The sequence below is a fragment of the Cibotium barometz genome, chromosome 16, assembly GCF_041138505.1.
Source record: "Cibotium barometz isolate CiBa-2024 chromosome 16, ASM4113850v1, whole genome shotgun sequence".
In the NCBI taxonomy this organism is placed as follows: Eukaryota; Viridiplantae; Streptophyta; class Polypodiopsida; order Cyatheales; family Cibotiaceae; genus Cibotium; species Cibotium barometz.
Genome location: NC_141061.1, coordinates 58,710,406 through 58,729,184, shown reverse-complemented (window position 1 = coordinate 58,729,184; position 18,779 = coordinate 58,710,406). Strand labels below are relative to the sequence as shown.

General features: G+C 41.7%; 1 protein-coding gene across 1 annotated transcript; it reads left to right on the top strand.

Annotated features, from left to right (window-relative positions):
• The first annotated feature begins 587 nt into the window (after positions 1 to 587).
• On the top strand, positions 588 to 11,336 carry LOC147630789 (NADH dehydrogenase [ubiquinone] 1 alpha subcomplex subunit 13-B-like). Its single transcript, XM_086810776.1, has 3 exons — positions 588 to 868; positions 10,735 to 10,806; positions 10,936 to 11,336. The coding sequence occupies exons 1-3, from the start codon at positions 654 to 656 to the stop codon at positions 11,078 to 11,080; spliced, it is 432 nt and encodes a 143-aa protein (XP_086666902.1). The 5' UTR covers positions 588 to 653; the 3' UTR covers positions 11,081 to 11,336.
• Positions 11,337 to 18,779: the final 7,443 nt, after the last annotated feature.

Genomic DNA, 18,779 nt, shown 5'->3' with positions numbered 1-18,779 from the left:
GCACTCCTGGCTATTTCCATCCTTCAAGTTCCTCTTGGTATGCATGCGTGTCTTCATGGTCCTACTTTGACCTCATGTAGCACGATGTAGTACATAAATGTTTGCCCTCCCTAGATTTCTCCAGTTTGTGCCGTCCTGGACCTCGAAGTGTTTGTGACACCTTGGAGTCCATGAGTGGTGGTTCTAGTTTTGTGACATTTCGTGCGATACTGGTTGCATGACCACCTTGATCGTCTTTGATATGAAAAGTGCCAACCCTCACCCGAATGTTGTTTTATGAAAGAAAAGGGGAATGTTGGTGCCATCTGTGGACTTACCCTCACTCAAATGCTTTCTTCATTGTCAGCTTTACTCGCTCGATTGTTAACCTGTGAGGACTCTCCCTCATCAACACACATTGTGTTGTAGATCATGGGGTTCCTCCCAAAGCCCCAAGGGTCCTGGATAGAAATCCCAACCTCACAATGCCATTGTTTAGGAACGATGACACCCCTAGGCGGAAGTTTTTAATGGCCGCCGCGTGAGGCTATATCCGGGCGGACTTTTGTGAAAGCAACTAAATAATTAAATGTCAGGACCTATTTAACAAATGGCAGTGGCCCAGAGGCACAGCAAGAGTTTCTGAGAGCAGGAGATTTCGCATCGTTGCAGCCATGACGGAGCTTCTCATACGGCGGCGCAAGGGCATGAGCAGTGTGAAGGAGATGCCTGTCCTGCAGGACGGACCCCCGCCAGGAGGCTTTCCCGCTGTCCGCTATGCACGCAAGATCCCCAACTCCGGCCCCGGTGGCGTTGCCGTCTTCTTGGTCTCCACTGTCGTTATCTCCTATGGATTCTACCAAGTAGGCCAGGGCAACCTCAAGCGAAGGTGATACGCCGCCCCTCCCCCCCCCCCTCCCCTCCCCCCCCACAAAAAAAAAACATATGTATGCATGTATGTTGGGCACGCACATACAACCACTCATCGGCCCGAAAATTTGAAAAATTGCACATGTGCTTTTTGTAAATGCACATGCCGCATATGTATGTGCATTTGCTTCACTGCATATACCTAACATGTCTGTCTTTTGAAAATGCATCTGATCGCTCCAGTGTGCTGTAGTAATTTACTGTCCTTGTTTTTATGTCTATGTCCATGTCTTTGTTTGTATGTGTATGCATGTCAAGCATACACATTTGAGAAAATGCATGTACTCTTGAGCAAATATGCCTTTCGCGCAGGAAGATATCCAGGATTGGGAAATATTTAGTTGGTGTTTCATTGGGGCAAAGAAAGGTTTACCCATCTGAGATTTGGAAATTTTTTACTGCTGTAATTGCACAATTACAGTGTGCGTATGAGTCCTTGACACACCTTGTCTATATCATCCAGATCACACCATCCTTAGGTGGATGGTGCAGGTCAAAGATAGATGGCAAAGACAAAAGTAGAGTCAAAAGCAAGATTTAGTTGGTTGAATTTCAATATTGTGTACAATTGCTATGAAATGCTCCTAAATTCTAATTTCAGCAGTTAGCAGGTTATTAGACGATTAAGCCTAAACATGGATAAACCCTAATTACATATAGGGCTAACTTATTCTTTCCCACCCAACCATAGTATGATCTATTTTTCATGCACAACTATGGCCTATTCTTCATGCATGACTCGTCCCTATCCAAGAATCATATAACTATTAGGTATCTTAGCACTCTCATCGTGCATCAGGACCCTGTCCAAAACAAAACACCATTGATAAAACATATCAGGCGTGTGTTCAAACTAGAACACCATTGATAAAAACCTCTAGTGCGAGCCAATATTCGTTAGTGCACATTCATGAAACGACTATACAACAAATCATCGGTCCTTTCCCAGGGATGGCTGCGCCTAAATTTATACCTTGAAGTTCTAGACTCTTAGGGAAATCTGGGCTCCCAAAACCTATATTAAACATTACCTAGCTGTCACCAGGAGTCATATGGTCAGCATAATCAAAGGTAAATCTGACCAATCAAATGATCTCTTGTGTTGAATGCATACATCATTCCACCACAATCTGATATATCCTCTGCTGCTTGACAGACTGAGAACAAATCCTTGACTGATCGAAGCTTCCAAAAAACTTTAAGTTTCTATCAAATACTTTGTCAAGATAACTATGTTGCGTACTCTATTGGACGTGGGTGGAAATAGTATAATCTCCACCAGTCAACACATTACCACATAGTCTAGGACATCTTAAAACCGCACATGTGGTAGATCCTAACATCCCATACTACCAAGATATGTTCTACAAATCCATCACACACCAGATTGCGTACTCGCGAACGTTCCATTGAGGTATAATAAAGTTGCATGTTATTTTCTCCAAGTTCGATTAATTAAGCTAGTATATTCTAGTATTAAGTGGAGGCTTTGCAATGGTGCTATTGTCCGTTTCAGAGATAGAATGTTGGGTAGAGTGGATATCGTGCATGGGGACCATGGGGTAGGTCGGCTGGGGCTCCCTCTTTCTCTATGCAAGGATTCCCTCTCTCCACGTAGTTCATAGGGAGTCATGCTGCTTAGGACCTTTCCTCCCCCTCTCTCCTCTCTTACTCTCTTGGCTTTAGATTTATATGTAGATAAGAAAGATCTTTCTCTGTTTTGATGAAGCGAACAAGATTGAGTGGCATAGACTCCCCAACAACATCCGCGGAGCACACAAACGGTGTAACCTCGGAAGAATACCGAGAAATCAACTGATATCAACTTTGGTGATACATGTTCTGAGTACTGATCATGGAAAATAAATAATATGCACACGCATCCAGATCCACTAGCCAAACAAAAATATTTGCATATTGGCTTTCGGAGCACTCAGGACTAGTAAAATATAATAGCTTCACCATACTAGTGATGAAACAAACCGTTTCACCAATCATAGTTGCAATAACAAGTAACAATCCTCCAATCATCGGCAATCTTTATTCTCACTCCCCCTCCCTCCTTGTAGTTATCCACAAACAGGGCTTCTTGCCTTCGTCAACTAATAACATCCAAAAAGAAGTAGATTGTAATTCCATCGGTTGGTGTGTAATTTTTGGTTGAACACAATGCTAATCAGTATACGTAATTACACTAAGATTTAATGGACAACAAGTACAATACAAAATGTAATTTGTTGAATTGACAAGAGATGCACAAAGAGCCGGAACGGCTGACCCCTTCTTCAAATAATGTATATTGATCTTGGGAGAATCAAGTTCATAGCATCACGAGCATTTTTGACTAGATTTTCATACCAATGCATATGAAAACAGTATTACAAACAATATGGATGTCGATGAAGATCTCCAAGGAACTGCCTTTCAATGCATATGAAAACAGAATCGCAAACAATATGGATGTCGATGAAGATCTCACACTATCCTCTCAAGTGTCCATGTTGCCATAGGTTGGTTGTTCTTCCATACTTTTGATGGTATACTTTATTGACGAGACGGAAAGCAAGGTAGTATATTTGGTTCAATCCTTCTTTGTCCTTCATTTGGATTTATTTCGGGCGTATTTATCCTCAATTTACGTCCTTGCTTACTAGTGGATCATCCAATTGATCTCCAAAACAAACTCGTCATCCGTGGATCACGGTCACTAATGATAGACGTAGGCAAGCCATGATACTTGAAGATGTTCGCCATGAACAACTTCACCATATGATCCACTTTGATCGTCTTACGCACGGGAATGAAATGAGCCTGCTTACTGAACCTGCATATGATAGTCCAGATGCCATCATTTCCCGTTTGTGTCCGTGGAAGATCAAATATAAAATCCATGGCAATGGTCTCCCAAGGTCTATCTGGAATAGGTAAAGGCTGTAATAACCCTGGTGTCTTCTGACGGTCAAACTTTACCTTCTGACATACGATGCATTGCCTCACAAAGGCATCAACATCTCTTCTCAAGATTGGCCAATAAAAGAAAGTCTCCACTGCTTGTACCGTGGCGTCAATACCTCGATGACCTGCATACGGTGGAGCATGACTTTCAATCATAACCTTGAGTCGCAATGGCTTGGTAACACACAGTCTGCCATGCATCAATAAAAACCCATCTCTGAGAGTATAGTGCTCATGCCGTTGACCCTCAGACATCTGATCATACAACCTTTCAAAATCCTCATCATGGGCATATTGCTCTTTCATTTCATCAAGCTCATGATGATAAGCAAGTGAAACTGCAGAGACCTGTGGCTTGCGTGACAAAGCATCTGCCACTACATTCTTTTTGCCTTCCACATGCACAATTTGGAAGTGAAACATTGACAAAAAGTTTGCCCAACGCATATGCTTCTCTGAAAGCTTAGTCTGCGTGAGGAAATAACGCAAGGTTTGATGATCTGTCTGTACAGTAAAATCAGCCCTAAGCAAGTAGTGTTTCCATGTAGAAAGAGCGTGAATTACAGCCAACATCTCTCTCTCATAAACCTGTAAATGCTTCTCAGCATCTTGCAAAACTCTACTCTCATAGGCTATGACATGTCCCTCTTGCATGAGAACCGCACCAATGCTACTTCCACATGCATCACACTGGACAACAAAAGCCTTTCGGAGGTCCGGTAACACCAATACTGGGTCCGAAGTAAGCTTTTCTTTGAGCTTTTTGAATGCTGTAATTTCTCGATCAGCCCATCTAAACGGAGTTGCTTTCTTCGTCAAAGCATGAAGAGGCGAAGCAATTTCAGCAAAGTGCCGTATGTAACGCTTGTAATAGAAACACAATCCTAGAAAGCTGCGTACATCATGCACGGTCCTCAAAGCTGGCCAATTAAGTATTGCTTCCACCTTTGCTGGATCCATACGGACTCCATACGCAGACACAATATGCCCCAAGAAATGTATCTCCTGCAAAAAGAACTCACTCTTCTTGCCATTAACAACCAGTCTATGGTTTCTGAGTTCTGCAAACACAATGGCCAAATGCCTTCTATGCTCTTCCTCAGTTTGTGAATGCGCAATCATATCATCAAAGAATGTGCCCACAAACTCTCTATGAGGCTTGAAAATCCTGTCCATCATTCTGTTAAATGTGGCAGGCGCATTTGTCAAACCAAAGGGCATAACCAAGAACTCATACAACCCAAACGTGGTTCGGAATGCTGTCTTATGCACATCCTCGGGTCTAATGCGTATCTGATGATACTCGCTTTTCAAGTCAATGCGACTAAAAACTGTGGAGCCCTGTAAGCAATCCAAGATGTCATCGAACCTCGGTATGGGGAATCGATTCTTGATGGTACTTTTGTTCAGCGCCCTGTAATCAATACACATGCGCCAAGAACCATCCTTCTTGTGCACCAAGAGTACAGGTGAGCAAAAGGGTGATGAGCTAGGCTGTATCAACCCTTTATTCAAAAGCTCCTGCACTTGACTCATAATCTCTTCCTATTGGACTGCACTAACACGGTACGGCGGTCTATTCGGTGGAGTACTACCAAGAATCAGATCAATGGCATGATCTTCTGGCCTCTCAGGAGGAAGTTCCCCTGGCAATGACTCGGAAAAACAGTCTTGAAACCCACATAAGAAATCAGTCCTGTCCTTATCTAACATAGACAAATTAGACTTAGACTCATCATCCTGTGCATCCTTTACATAAATCAAGTACGCGGAAAGATGCTTTTTCATTACTGATGAAATCGCCGAAGCGGATACAATAGGAACAGATTTCCCTTTGAGTTTTACATCCAATACATGTTCTTTCCCTCTATGAGTTAGAGTGATTTTCCTATTGTAAGTATCCACCACCGCATGTACCCTATGGCACCATGGCATCCCCAACAAAACATCACAGCCATCCAAAGGCATGATGAAGAACTCTTCGCTGTCCACATAACCCTGCAAATGAAGCCGAAGCTTCCCAATGATAGGAATAACGGGTTCTGCATACCCTGGACAAGCCATATTAGCCTCATGTAACGGCCCCATCTCCTTTGCGCGAATCCCCAATCGGCCAGCCAAATCTGGTGAAATGAAGTTGGCTCTAGCACCTGTGTGAAAGAAGATCAAGGCATTCTGATCTCTCACTTTGTCCCATGTCCTGCACAACTCTGTAGCTTCACCACCTGGCTGTTGCCCCACAAGATCAGGAACTAAGCCTGCAGAAGGTTTTGGTTTCTTTGACTTGGGCTCTCCTTTATTGTCAGAGTTCTTTTGGGACTTTATTTTGGGACAATTGAATGACATATGCCCCTCTTCAGTACAGTAAAAACTCTTATGAGCATCTCTCCAAGCCTGTCTTTCCTCAGAAGTCCTCTTGGGCATTGGCAACTTCTTATACTTTGTCTCTGAAGACCCTTTAGCATCACGAGAAGCATGCCCAAATTTTTCAGCTTTCTTGCTCAATTTCTTACTGCCTTTAAACCCAGATGATCCACTAGTGAGTAACGCATTAGCTGTCATAGCATTTTCAATCATGTGTGACATTTTCGTTACTCGTCTTTATACAATAATCTCGTACCTCCTTGGGCAGCCCATAGCAATACTTCTCTACCTGCTCAGACAATGGCACTGCACGATAAGAAGTCACTGGGAGTAAAGCTTTCCAAAACTTCTTGTTATAATCCTCCAAACTATCACACTTTGAAGCATCCAATTTGTGCCATGCGGTCATAACATCCACCTCAAATGTAGATGTGAGCCATATGGAAGAGAAAACCTGTTTAAATTGGACCCATGTAGTGGGTGCTATGCCCTGCAAAAGAAGAGTAGACCACCACTGCAAAGCATTGCCCTTGAGAAAAGTGGCAGCTTTCCTCACCTTAGAAGATTCTGTGTAATTCCCACCAGAAAAAGCAGCATCAAACTGCTGTAAAAAGGTAAGTGCTTTAAGTTTATCCTTGGCTCCACTGAATGTATCAAACTTCACTGTAGCTCCCCCTTCCTTGTAATCCTTCGCCTTTCCCATAGGCGTTAGATTATCATATGGAAGTGGTTTCGCAAGATTGTTGCCCCCAACATTCATGCCCATCATTGGGTCAACATTTCCCATTCCCACACCAGGCATACCATACATTCCAGCCATGTTTCCAAACATTCCGTTATGCATACCTGGCTGCATACCACCAAACATATTGCCTTGCATCCCAGGTTGCATGCCTCCAAACATATTTCCTTGCCTACCGGACTGCATACCACCATACATATTCCCCTGCATACCAGGCTGAAAATTAGCTCCAAAAGGCCCGTGCATACCCATGCCTCCCTGAGGGTAACCCCCAGTCATAGATTGGAACACCGAGCCACCACCAAAATAACCTGGATGCATATTCTGCTGAGGAATAGGTGGCTGTCCATAGAAGGAACTCTGAGAGTTTGCACCTTAAGCATGCTGCATGTTCGGAAACTGGCCAAAAGATGGTTCTTGTGGGATGGCACCACTATGACCCTGTGGAAGATTCTTAGAACGAACCTTCTTCTTCTTTTTCTCGGGCTCTGTGCGGGATCTCATAAATTCAGCAAATCTCTCACTCTGTGTGAGCTGCAGAAAAGTTTCCATAACACCAGCCAAACGATCTTTGAACTGAGCATCATCATCCTCTTTACCATGCACATCTTCTGGCTGTGTTACATCCTCATAAGGCTCAACATCTGCAGCTTGTTCTCCTGCAAAAATATCCTCAGATACATCTCTCTCAGGAGAAGTCTCTTGCTCTTCCTCTTCATGATAGAAGTACTCATCCTCTGTATCAGACATGTTTGTTGAATTTTCAGCGATGGCTTTCTTCAAAGCAACCATGAGCTCACCCCCTTCAGAAAGTTGATGATTGGTCCCAGGGCGGAACCTTGAAACCGGCCTCTGATAGAAACCAGAGTGCGGTAGACTAGCAGTCACCCGTCCACTTGTAGTCTAGATATGAAAACAGAAAAGATTGGGGCTAGAGTGCCCAAATCTGAAGACAAGGCGACACCTGTTGGCCCCAAAGCTTGGCGCCCCTTGCGGTATTTCTTTATTCAATTCCAAAAATATGAATGGCTGAGTACAACAAAAATCAGCCAAGAGATTACACCTGTATGTCCAATCTGACGGCCCACAATACCTCTTAGCACAGAGGATCTATGCACACAGATCTGTGTCTCAAAATAACACACTGTGCCTCCCTCTGATCAGCCAAGACCACTAAGCAGGGCAGCCATGAGCATACATCTGGCATAACTCAAGTACATGATTCAACATCTTAGCTCATACATACATGTACTGTCCAACCTTTGTCTCAACCCTTGTCAATCTGCCATACCCCTCCTCTCACAAGGGGCCAGATAGCTCACATCTGCAACAGACATCAAGCAGTAGAAAGAGAGATAGATGAACAGATGTGGAGCTTACCAAAATCAGGCCGTGAATCAGCACTGGAGGAAGCAACGGTACCAATCTGTACTTGCAGGCACTTGTTTCCACAACCCTGCTTCACACGCATGCACGTACTTGTCTGTACCCTCCTCCTCGTGTTCACTTCTATGCTGTCTTTGATTGTACAGTCCTGAAAAAAAGCCCCGTACCCGTCTGTACTACCTCGGGATACGTGCCAGGAGTTATCCTTGTATAAGCCGCCTGCAGCCAACACTTGTACTCGCCTGAACCTGCGCAGCCAGACCTGTCCAGCGCCGCCAACAGCAGTTCAGTCCAGCGCCGCCAACAGTACGGCTGTACCTGAACTGTCCGTACACTGTACGGCAGTCGTACAATGCTGTACCAGCAACTACAGCTTGTCCAGAGCCTGTGCGCAGCCTGTCCAGAGCCTGTACGAAGTCTGTCCAGCAGAGAAATAGGCCCGCAGCAGTTCCTGTGCGTAGCCTGTACCAGGAGAGAACCTGCAGCCTGTCCGTACAAGGCTGTACGGCTGGTTTGCACAGAGAAAACAGCAGCAACCAGAGAATCTGCAGTCGACTTGCTCCCTTCCTTGCTTTTCCACGCATGAGCACAAGCGCATCAATCCTCCACGACGGAGGAGAGAGAAGCACACACTCCAAAAGTGGAGTGGCCCCCCTCCCCATAATAATCCTAGGGCCCCAAACTTTAAAAGTCCCTAGGGGCCACTAAGGCCTAGGGGCAACTTTAATAAACATTAAAAGTTTAATGTTCTAGTCCCCCCCCTTCACACCTAGGGATGTCCACACATCTTTAACTCTGTCCGGGCACCCCCCATGTGAATCATTCAATATTCTGACTCAGCAATCACCATGCCCACACTTGTGCTGTTCCATTTTCACAGGGCCATGACAGATGCACGTGACAGTGGATGACTTCTATGTAGGAAGAGTATAACTCTATTCCGAAAAATCATACGTGGGATCTTGTAGTCTTGCCTGATGGTAAGATTGTGATTGGCACAAAGTGGGTTCTCAAAGTGAAGAGAAAGTCAGATGGATGTGTTGTTTGACAGATAAAAGGCTTGACTTGTTGCAAAGGTTATTCCGTGCAAAAGGGGATTGACTATGATGAGACCTTTGCATCCATTTTCAGGATGACTATCATCATTTCTGTGATTGCATTGGTGGCTCATATGGGATGGAAGGTGCATCAATTGGACATATGGACAGCCTTTCTTAATGGGGATTTGCATGAGGAAGTGTGTAAATCAGCCCATTAGCTATGTGGTTCCTTGCGAGGAAAATGAAGTTTGCAGATTAAATAAAACATTGTATGGTTTGAAACAAGCTCCACGAGCTTGGTATGAGAAAATACACACATATTTGGATAGCTAGGGTTTTCATAATACTCCACTGAGAGCACAGGTCATCATTTTGTATGTGATGACATACTACTTACAGGACTAATGCGGAGAAAATTACAGCTTTCAAGCTAATCTTCATTTGAGATGTCAGATTTGGGCCTTTTGTCATACATGGGCTTCCTAATTATGTGGGTAGAGTTGCTAATTATGTTTGGAAGGATTTGGGGCTTGTGTGGACAGTCAAAAGCTATGTTGTTGATCACATGCTATGTTATGTACTTCGACACTAATCTATGGATTAGGGGTTAATCCGGTGATTTGGAGAATGATTTGTCACTTTGGGGGACATGGGTAGTGATAACTGTGGTAATAAGTTTAGGGGGTTAGAAATAAGTGCTAGGGGCACAATTAGTGTCTGTGAGTATTTTCATATGGTGGTGAAGTTAGGAGTACAGAAGGTGTGTACTTGCTTTCTTATCAACTAATGCAACTTGTGGAAGTTTGTGTGCTTCACTCTCTCTGCACTTGAGCAATTCGACTGTGCTTTCTATGCTTCATTGCTTGCCCTAAAGTTAACCCTAAACCTAACATCTTTCTGGCCTATTTGCACCACTTTTCATGGAATAGACTACTTTTGATTTGTCTTGCTCCATACTGTTGCCTTTGGCTCCCAGCTTGTCATTCTTGTAGGCCTATCATCCAAGGGAAACCCTTCACAAGTGTGCACCTAAACTACCCATGTGCATTTATAACCCCAGCTCCTTGTGCCCTCCTATACAAACATGGCTCATAATGGTGAGCACTCTGCCTAACCTAATCGTAGTATTCCCCAGGAGTCATGACACGTGTGTCCGATATCCTATATCATCTTGAAATGGCGAGCACATCATGCTGTCCACGAGGTGTGAGACTGAACTCCCACACGTAGAATATATGACATAACCCACTACAAAAAGAACAAAGGAGAGCGGTAAAGTAGTTGATCTCCTTTTTTGGTGACTTTTTTGAATGCCTCTCTTGTCTGTGTTTTTTCTAGGGCACTGAAGCAAGAAAAGTTTGAAGCACGCAAGGCGATACTTCCCTTTATCCAGGCAGAAGAAGATGCAAGGCAAGGGCTTTTATGTATTTATTATCATGACTTGCGATGCTTCATTCTGAGTTTAAAAAAAATACAAATTATCCTTTTGTTTTTGGTGCGGTTGAGGCTGACATGTTGTTGCCATTTTGCTGCCTTCAGATTTGTACGAGATAGACAAAAGTTTTTGGATGAGGAAGCCAAGATTATGGCCAATGTCCCAGGCTGGAAGGTTGGTGGCAGTGTGTACAACTCGGGAAGATGGCGTCCACCTGCATCTACGAAGATCTATGCAGATTATCAATAGTAAAAGTGATTTTAATGCAACCATGTAGGAGTTTAAGCCCACTAAAAAAGTGTTTTAACCTGGAATTGAGCCCAACCTGCTACTTAGTGAAATAAAAGCTCGAGACTCTATTTTGTGTGTTAAATACTGTTCATAATTTGGGATGATTATTTCTGAAAACGTGTGTTTGTATAGGGTTTTCTCAACACTCTAAGAACTTCTGTATCCTGGAAGGGACCACTCACTTTTTATAAGAGGAAGTTGTATCTTTGAAGAATGTTGTGGGCTCTTTATGAAAGGAACTAGTTCAGAGAGACGTTTACTTGAGGTTAACCATGTCAGTCAGGCCGGCAATTAGCCTGCATTGGGGTGGTTTCACTTCAAGCCACCCATCTGGGCCAACCTGTGAATGTGGCAGGATCAAATTGTGGACTTGGCTTCTGACAAGCTCAGCATCATTAGATTTGTCAGATGCTCCTCTTTTGGAAGAGGGCAGGTGGACTGCTTGATCCTCTCCTTAGTAGGCTAGATGACTAGGAGAGGACTTATGTTCTATGCATGGTTCATATTTTGCTACGACAACGGAACATATGAAGGGAAAGTTTTAAAGCTAGTTGCAGAAGGTGGAATCTATGTTTGATTGGATACGGTGGTTTTTGGGCTTTTGAGTTTATTTATAGTTTCAAGGTTTTCAAGTGGAATGATGGAATGCTATCCAGTAATATCACCATATAATTTTGTATGACTTTAAGCTCGTTCATGGTGCTGTGTCGTTCATGCGTTCATATTTATTGATGCCTCGTGTGTGGTATTTAACACAGCAATGGAAGAAGATTTTGTGGTTCTTCCTGATAAATCTAGTTTTTGTAGAGTAGGACTGAAACCTTCTTTATATATTTAGTTTTAGTGAATATAGGACAATTTTGCCAAACCAGAAATTCTTTGTTTGTGCTACAGTTAGGAGCAGCTAGGCCATAAGGGAGCTGTACAATTGCAGAGAAGTCAGAAAAAATAGAGAGTGGACTCTGGCTGCTTACATTAGATGCTCCATACTCTCGACTGCAGCAAAAATCTCAGAAGCCTCACGATTCTGGTCCTCATTGTAGGAAGTGATGATTGTATTGCTGATGTCAGATAGGTCCTCCAATACCAAATCTCATTGCATGGGGAATCCCATATAAATCAGACATGAGAAAGCAAGCTCTCTCAAATGCAGAGGTCATGAGTATTGTGAGAGTTTAAAAACAAGCTTCGTTACCAGCACAGATTACACCATATGCCCTTGTGGGCAGTCATCGGCCATGAGGGTCACAGATACCAACCGCCCCAAAATCTTTCAGAAGTGGAGAAATTCCAATAGAGCGAAGACTTTCACATGGACTAATTGAAACTGTGGTGCAAGTAAGGATTCACCTAGCTGAGGGTGGTGGTCTTTCTGCAATGGAGAGTATGCAATAAGTCAGTCGAGATTGGGGAACAGAGTGGAGGCTTTCACATGGACTGAAAACTGGAGTGCAAGTAAGGGTTCACCTAGCTTAGGAAGAGGTGGAAATAAACAAAGGTGGCAGTCATCCATTCCAAATTAGTAAAATTTTAACATGAGGTTATATGTCATTATTGTGGCAAATTGAGACATGATAGAAGATTGTGGAAAGAAGACTGATACGAGAATAGGACAAAGGAGTAACTTTAGGCAAGGCAATTACACAATTGATGATTAGCCCAAGAATGAATGATGACCAACATGATGTTCGGTAAGCATTGAAGCTATGGGTGATGCCTCAACTTCAACATTTGATGTAGATCAATCAACCCAACAAAATGCATGTCATATCAATGCTCCTTCACTTTAATATGGAACCTTGGTTTATAGATAGCTCTTCTCATATGACATGTAGTAAATATGTATTTTTATATGTAAGCCTATTTCAAATCCAAAAGCTCTCATCTGTACTGTAGATAACACTCCAAGTCCAATCTATGGTAAATGTAAAATTCTCATACAAATGCATATATGTAAGAAAGGTTTTGTCAATGATGTTTTGTATGTTCCTAACTCAAAGAAGAATGTGATCTCTCTTGGAGCCATGATAGAGGAAAGCCATATAATTATTTTTCATGGAAATGAATGTTTGATTCAAGATAAAGCCAACCATAACCAAGTGATTGCAAAAGGTTTGAAGCAAGACAATCTTTTTAGGTTTATAACATGAGTTCGTGCAATGTCTTTGAGCCTTGAACCCTTATATTCTACAAAATTATGGCACAAACTTTTTAGGCTTATAACATGAGTTCGTGCAATGTCATTGAGCCTTGAACCCTTATATTCTACAAAATTATGGCACAAACGTTATGGGCATTTAAGTTTCAAATCTTTGGTTAAATCGGAAATCAAAAATATGATGATTGGAATGCCTTTAGTAAAACTTGTGGATAAAGTATGTGAAGTGTTCTACATGGGCAAACAAGCAAGGTCTAGATTCAATCATAGTGAATCTAGATCGAGGTACACTAGACCGCATTCATTCAAATATTTAGGGACCATTCCAAATCCTATCCATAGGTGGTTGCAACTATTTTATACCTTTGTGGATGATTTCAACATGTATACTTGGATTTACTTTGTTTCTCTCAAAAATTGGATGCCTTAGAGATTATTTGGATGCCCATCTCATGCACAAATACCATTAAAAGTGAAATGAACTAAGAAAGGGGCTCATAAAGAATGGGTTAGTGAGCTAAAAAAGTGATTAATAGCCTAAAAAAGGGGAGGTGGTCCCATACAAATTGTTAGCACTCACAAAATGTTACCATCATATCTAGTTGGCATTTTCTCCAATGCATAACACTCACTAATCCCAAGATTGCATGCAATGAACTCTTTATGATAGATGGTTAATTTTATTAAACTTAAAATGTTGATTGCAATGATTGGGGTTGTCTCTCCAGATATATTCTTTCACTTTGCTTGTCATAAATCCCAATGGATTTTTTTTGTTGTAGTTAGCACATTTATAGATGTCAAATGTAAATAAGCGGCTAGGTCTAGTTCCTATTACTTAATACCTACCTTGGGCATGACATCAATTGTTTCCAATACATGCATCCAATTTTTGCAAAGTTTGGCTCAAGAACTGGCGTATACATAAGAGATTCATTTATGATCTCTTTCCTTTCTTGACAAGAATGAGAAACTAGAACATAGGCTTTTCTACATATAGTATCAGATTCTTCAAACCAAATAATCCACTACCCATGGGATGTGTCTTCCATGGTTTTAAATTTTCCTTTAAAATTTGGCTGCCCTTTCTGAGATATACATGATCAATAGATTAATTATGCAGGAGTTATCTTTCCCTTATACAAATCTGCCATAATTTGACATCATATGAATTTGGTTGTTTTAAGCCATTCACCACACATGTAGTATGACGTGAAACATGGAAAAAAATATTTTAATTTTGAGATCACATATGATACCTATAGGCCTTGTAGCCATTCCATCAGCCGTTTTGAAAATTAAGTCCGGTCCAAAGGCAGTTTACCCCACTTCTCTCAAATATGTTTGGTTACAACCACAACACATCACATCACCTCACCACCTAGGATAGAATTGGCTTTCCAACCTCTATACACTACTAGTAAGGTTACATTTAAGTCATCGTGATCAAAGTAGTCACACCAAGGTTTTTCCTTCAACAAATGACCTCAACACTAGGTCTGGTTCTAAATCTCCTTCTAATTGTTCTTTAAGTACTTCTAAGATTTGACTCAGTACGTCTAAGTATTTTGTAGGCTGTTGGGTATATCTCAATCAGGGCCCTTGCTATCGTTCAATCTAGCTTCAAACGTTTCTTGGCACTTGTCGCACGAGGTTCTTTGCTTCTTCCAAATAAATGATTTCTTGTTTAGGGTCAAGATTTTATCTATTTTCTTTGGTAGTTTTTGCTTGATTCTCTTTTTTGTGTAGACCAGCATCGTGAACCTTACTTCTTATTGCTTGCAATATTGTAAAAGCATGCAAAGGTACCGTGACACAAAGTTGGGGGTTTCACTTTTCTTGAAGTTAGAAGTACACCCACATGAAACTACACCACGCTGTCACGTCCATTAATTTGATTCATAGATGGAAAGTGACCCTCTCTCACCTTGTTACAACCTACAACAATAGAATCTTCAATCCGTGATATAAGGCCGGATGCCACTATCAATTGTTGGCTACTTTTGACATGAGTCTCCTTGCATTATTTAATCAAAATATCTTTGACTTAGTGACTAGATCTAATCCCACCTTGAGTCCACCCAAATACACATGCAAAGTTCTCCCATGTCCACCTAGGATTTCTAAGAGGATTCCACTCAATTATGCACTCCTCCACACTTCTTCCACATGCTTCCATTTGCCCCCCACTTCCATAAGGGATAACAACAAGATGAAGAGTTCAGGGGAGATACATTTTAAAGGGACCTTAAAATTGGCTTACATAGTGCAAGGGCACAATTACCTTTAACTTTGAAATTGATCTCAAAATGATACATAGTTACAATCAAATGAGTTATTAACAATTCAAGAACCTAAATTCTATTGATGCTGAAAGGTTTCACGAAATAATAGCTTCTAGAACATCAAAAGCTAATAAGGTATATTCATCAAAAGCAACAAGAGTTGAAAGAAAGGGAATGCGGTGATCTGAATGATTTGACTAAGGTTAGAGCATTTATTCTCTTTAGATGGAAGAGCAAGACAATGTTATAGATCTCCACAAGATGAGGAGAAGATTATCTTTGAATTATTAAAAGAGGCTTTCATGATTGTATTTTATCAGAGTGCAGTAACACAATTGAGTAACATTACTCAGAAACGGTGTAAGGACTCCAATGAAGCACCCAAATCAAAGATGTGAACCAGTGCCCTTGGCACGCTTTGATTTCCAATGACGACCTCAATGGAATGGGTAGCACACCTGATTGCGTTGCATCTTCTTTTGACCTTTGATTCGAAGTGCTAGAGATAGCAATCTTTTCATCAACAAGGCTTTGGTCCATGTAAGAAGTGAAGATTAAAGGTACTTTGGGATTCCTTGGAGTGTGGCTTGCTTGATGCCAATAATCGTTTTTTGCCTCTTTGATAGATGTGGGAATAGGAATCTTTGGGATGTTTTCTGACTATAGCTCTTGTAGACTCTTGAAGTTGATGGGAGTTCCTAGATTTTCTTTTCTTAAACTATTCCTTGTCCTCATTCCATGGCTCTTCTACCTCGGACTTGCCTGTGTCGATATTTTTAGGTATTCATACCTAATTTGGTGCAACATGTTGGTGGATATTCTTTAAGCATGTTGATGATATTCTTTTTAGGTATTCATATCTACTTTGGTACAGCATGTTGGTGGATATTCTTTAAGCATGGTGATGATTTTTGAAACCATTCTTTTTTCCTTACCTGATGGGTACACCTTTTGGCTTGCTTCATTTTTGGTACCCAAATATGGCTTTGTCCTTGGTAGTATCCTTGGGCTATTAATGAGCTTACACCTCAAAGAGACCAATGAGCCTACGTTGTAAGAGTCTTACATCCTTAAACGACACCGCAATGCTATGGGCCTAAGTGGGCATAAAGGGGGGCACTACTTCATAGGTTATGACCTATATATAACCTTTAGGATGAGCCGACATGGCACCAAGGGGGAGCGTTGAAAGAGGTGGTACCATATGTGTTGCCACACACACATAAGCCTAGATTAATCCCATATGCATGGCCAAAAGGGGAAAAGGATGTTCCTTCTCCTATAAAAGGAGCTATTTCTAAGCAATGAAAGTACAACCATCTTAAGTTTCTCTATGAGTGCAAGCTAATCTATCTTGCAATCTAATCAACTTGAGTCCATTCATTTCTTGTTTAGCTTAATCTCTATAAGTTCATCTCACTATCATCCACCATAGCTCACTCTCACTCTCACTTTCACCCCATATCCATGAGAGAGCTTGATCCATGTTTTGATAGTTTTAAGGTTGTGAGATTTAAGCAGCACTTCATGCACATATTTAAACTGATTCCAAGTTGTGATTTTTTTGAATAGTTTTTTTCTCTTCTCCTATCCTCTAGATCAACTAGTTCTATCAGATTGTTTATGTCTCCTAAGTAGTGTCAAAAATTTGCTCTATTTGTTTCTCAAAATTGTAGGAGAATTCGATCTATTTGTTTATGTCTCCTAATGTATAAAAATTTACTCTATTTGTTTATGTCTCCTAAGTAGTGTCAAAAATGTGCTCTATTTCTTTCTTTAAATTGTATAAAAATTTGTTCTATTTGTTTATACCTCGTAAGTAGTTCAATTTTTTTTTCTATTTTTTTGTCAAAATTGTATAAGAATTGTGTTAGATATCCGTAATGCCGCTACGGGCGTTAACACAAGAGGGGACGACCTCTGGCTCACCACCTAGCCATAGAGGAAGAATGAGGATTGCCCCTCATCCCCCAGGCTATATAGTGTGTGGCCTGCCGTCCACACTAGCTTGGCCGCCCATGACTCCGCATGGGCGTCCTCCCCCACTGAACCTCGGACATGGCCATCCGGTCTGCCGTCGGTCTCACAGGCATTACAGCCTACGTGACATTACCTCCCCCTTAAGAAGAGTTTTCGTCCTCGAAAACAAACTGGGGAAACCTTTTGGAAATTGCACTACGGCGTTCCCAGGTTGCCACCTCCTCATCCCTATCTGTCCATTTAACAAGTACCTCCTGGTACACTTTATGTCGAGTTTGTCTATCACGATACTGTAGAATCTTTTCAGGTTCATGTGGTATCTTTGGTGACTCTATCAAGTCCACCAAAATCTCTGGAGAAACTGCGTTCTCTAACCCGTGAATTGATTTCTTCAGTTTACTGACATGGAAGACAGGATGGACTTGAGAACTCTCCGGTAACTCAAGTTTATATGCTATGTCCCCAATCTTCTTAAGGATTTTAAAAGGACCACAATATCTCGGATAAAGTTTATTACACTTTCTCGTTTTCATGGTTTCTGACTGCGCAGGAACCTTGAGGAATACAAAGTCACCTTCTGCAAAGATCACCTTTCTTCGTCCTTTATCCGCATAACTTTTAGAGCGATCCTGGGCGCTACGAATGCTCTCACGTGCGGCTCTGAGCATATCATTCATATCTTCAAGGAAATCCTTGACAGATTGAATCTTCTCCTTTTTTAGGCCTACAGCCATCGGAGATCTCGGCTGGAATCCATACATTAACATGAATGGTGTAAATCCAGTCGCTGAGTGTTTGGAGCTGTTATAGGCAAACTCCAATAAGGGCAAGTACTCTTCCCAATTAGATTGCTTCTTACTAACATAAGAACGCAACATATCCTCTAGAATTTGGTTAACTCTTTCAGTTTGACCATCAGACTCCGAATGATCTGCCGTACTCATCCTTAGAGTAGTATCCAACTTTTTGAAGACTTCCCTCCAAAAATGACTGTTGAACTTTCTATCTACTATATCTGCGGGCAAGCCATATAGCTTGTAGAGATGTTCAATAAAGAGTTTTGCCAACTCTGGCGTTTTAACAGTTTTCTTCGTGGCAATAAACTTTGCCATTTTAGTTAACCTGTCCACTACCACCCACACCGAGTCATTCCCTCGACTCGTCTTGGGTAAACCGGTAATGAAATCCATGGAAATGCTTTCCCATTTCCCTTGAGGAATCTCCAGTGGATGGA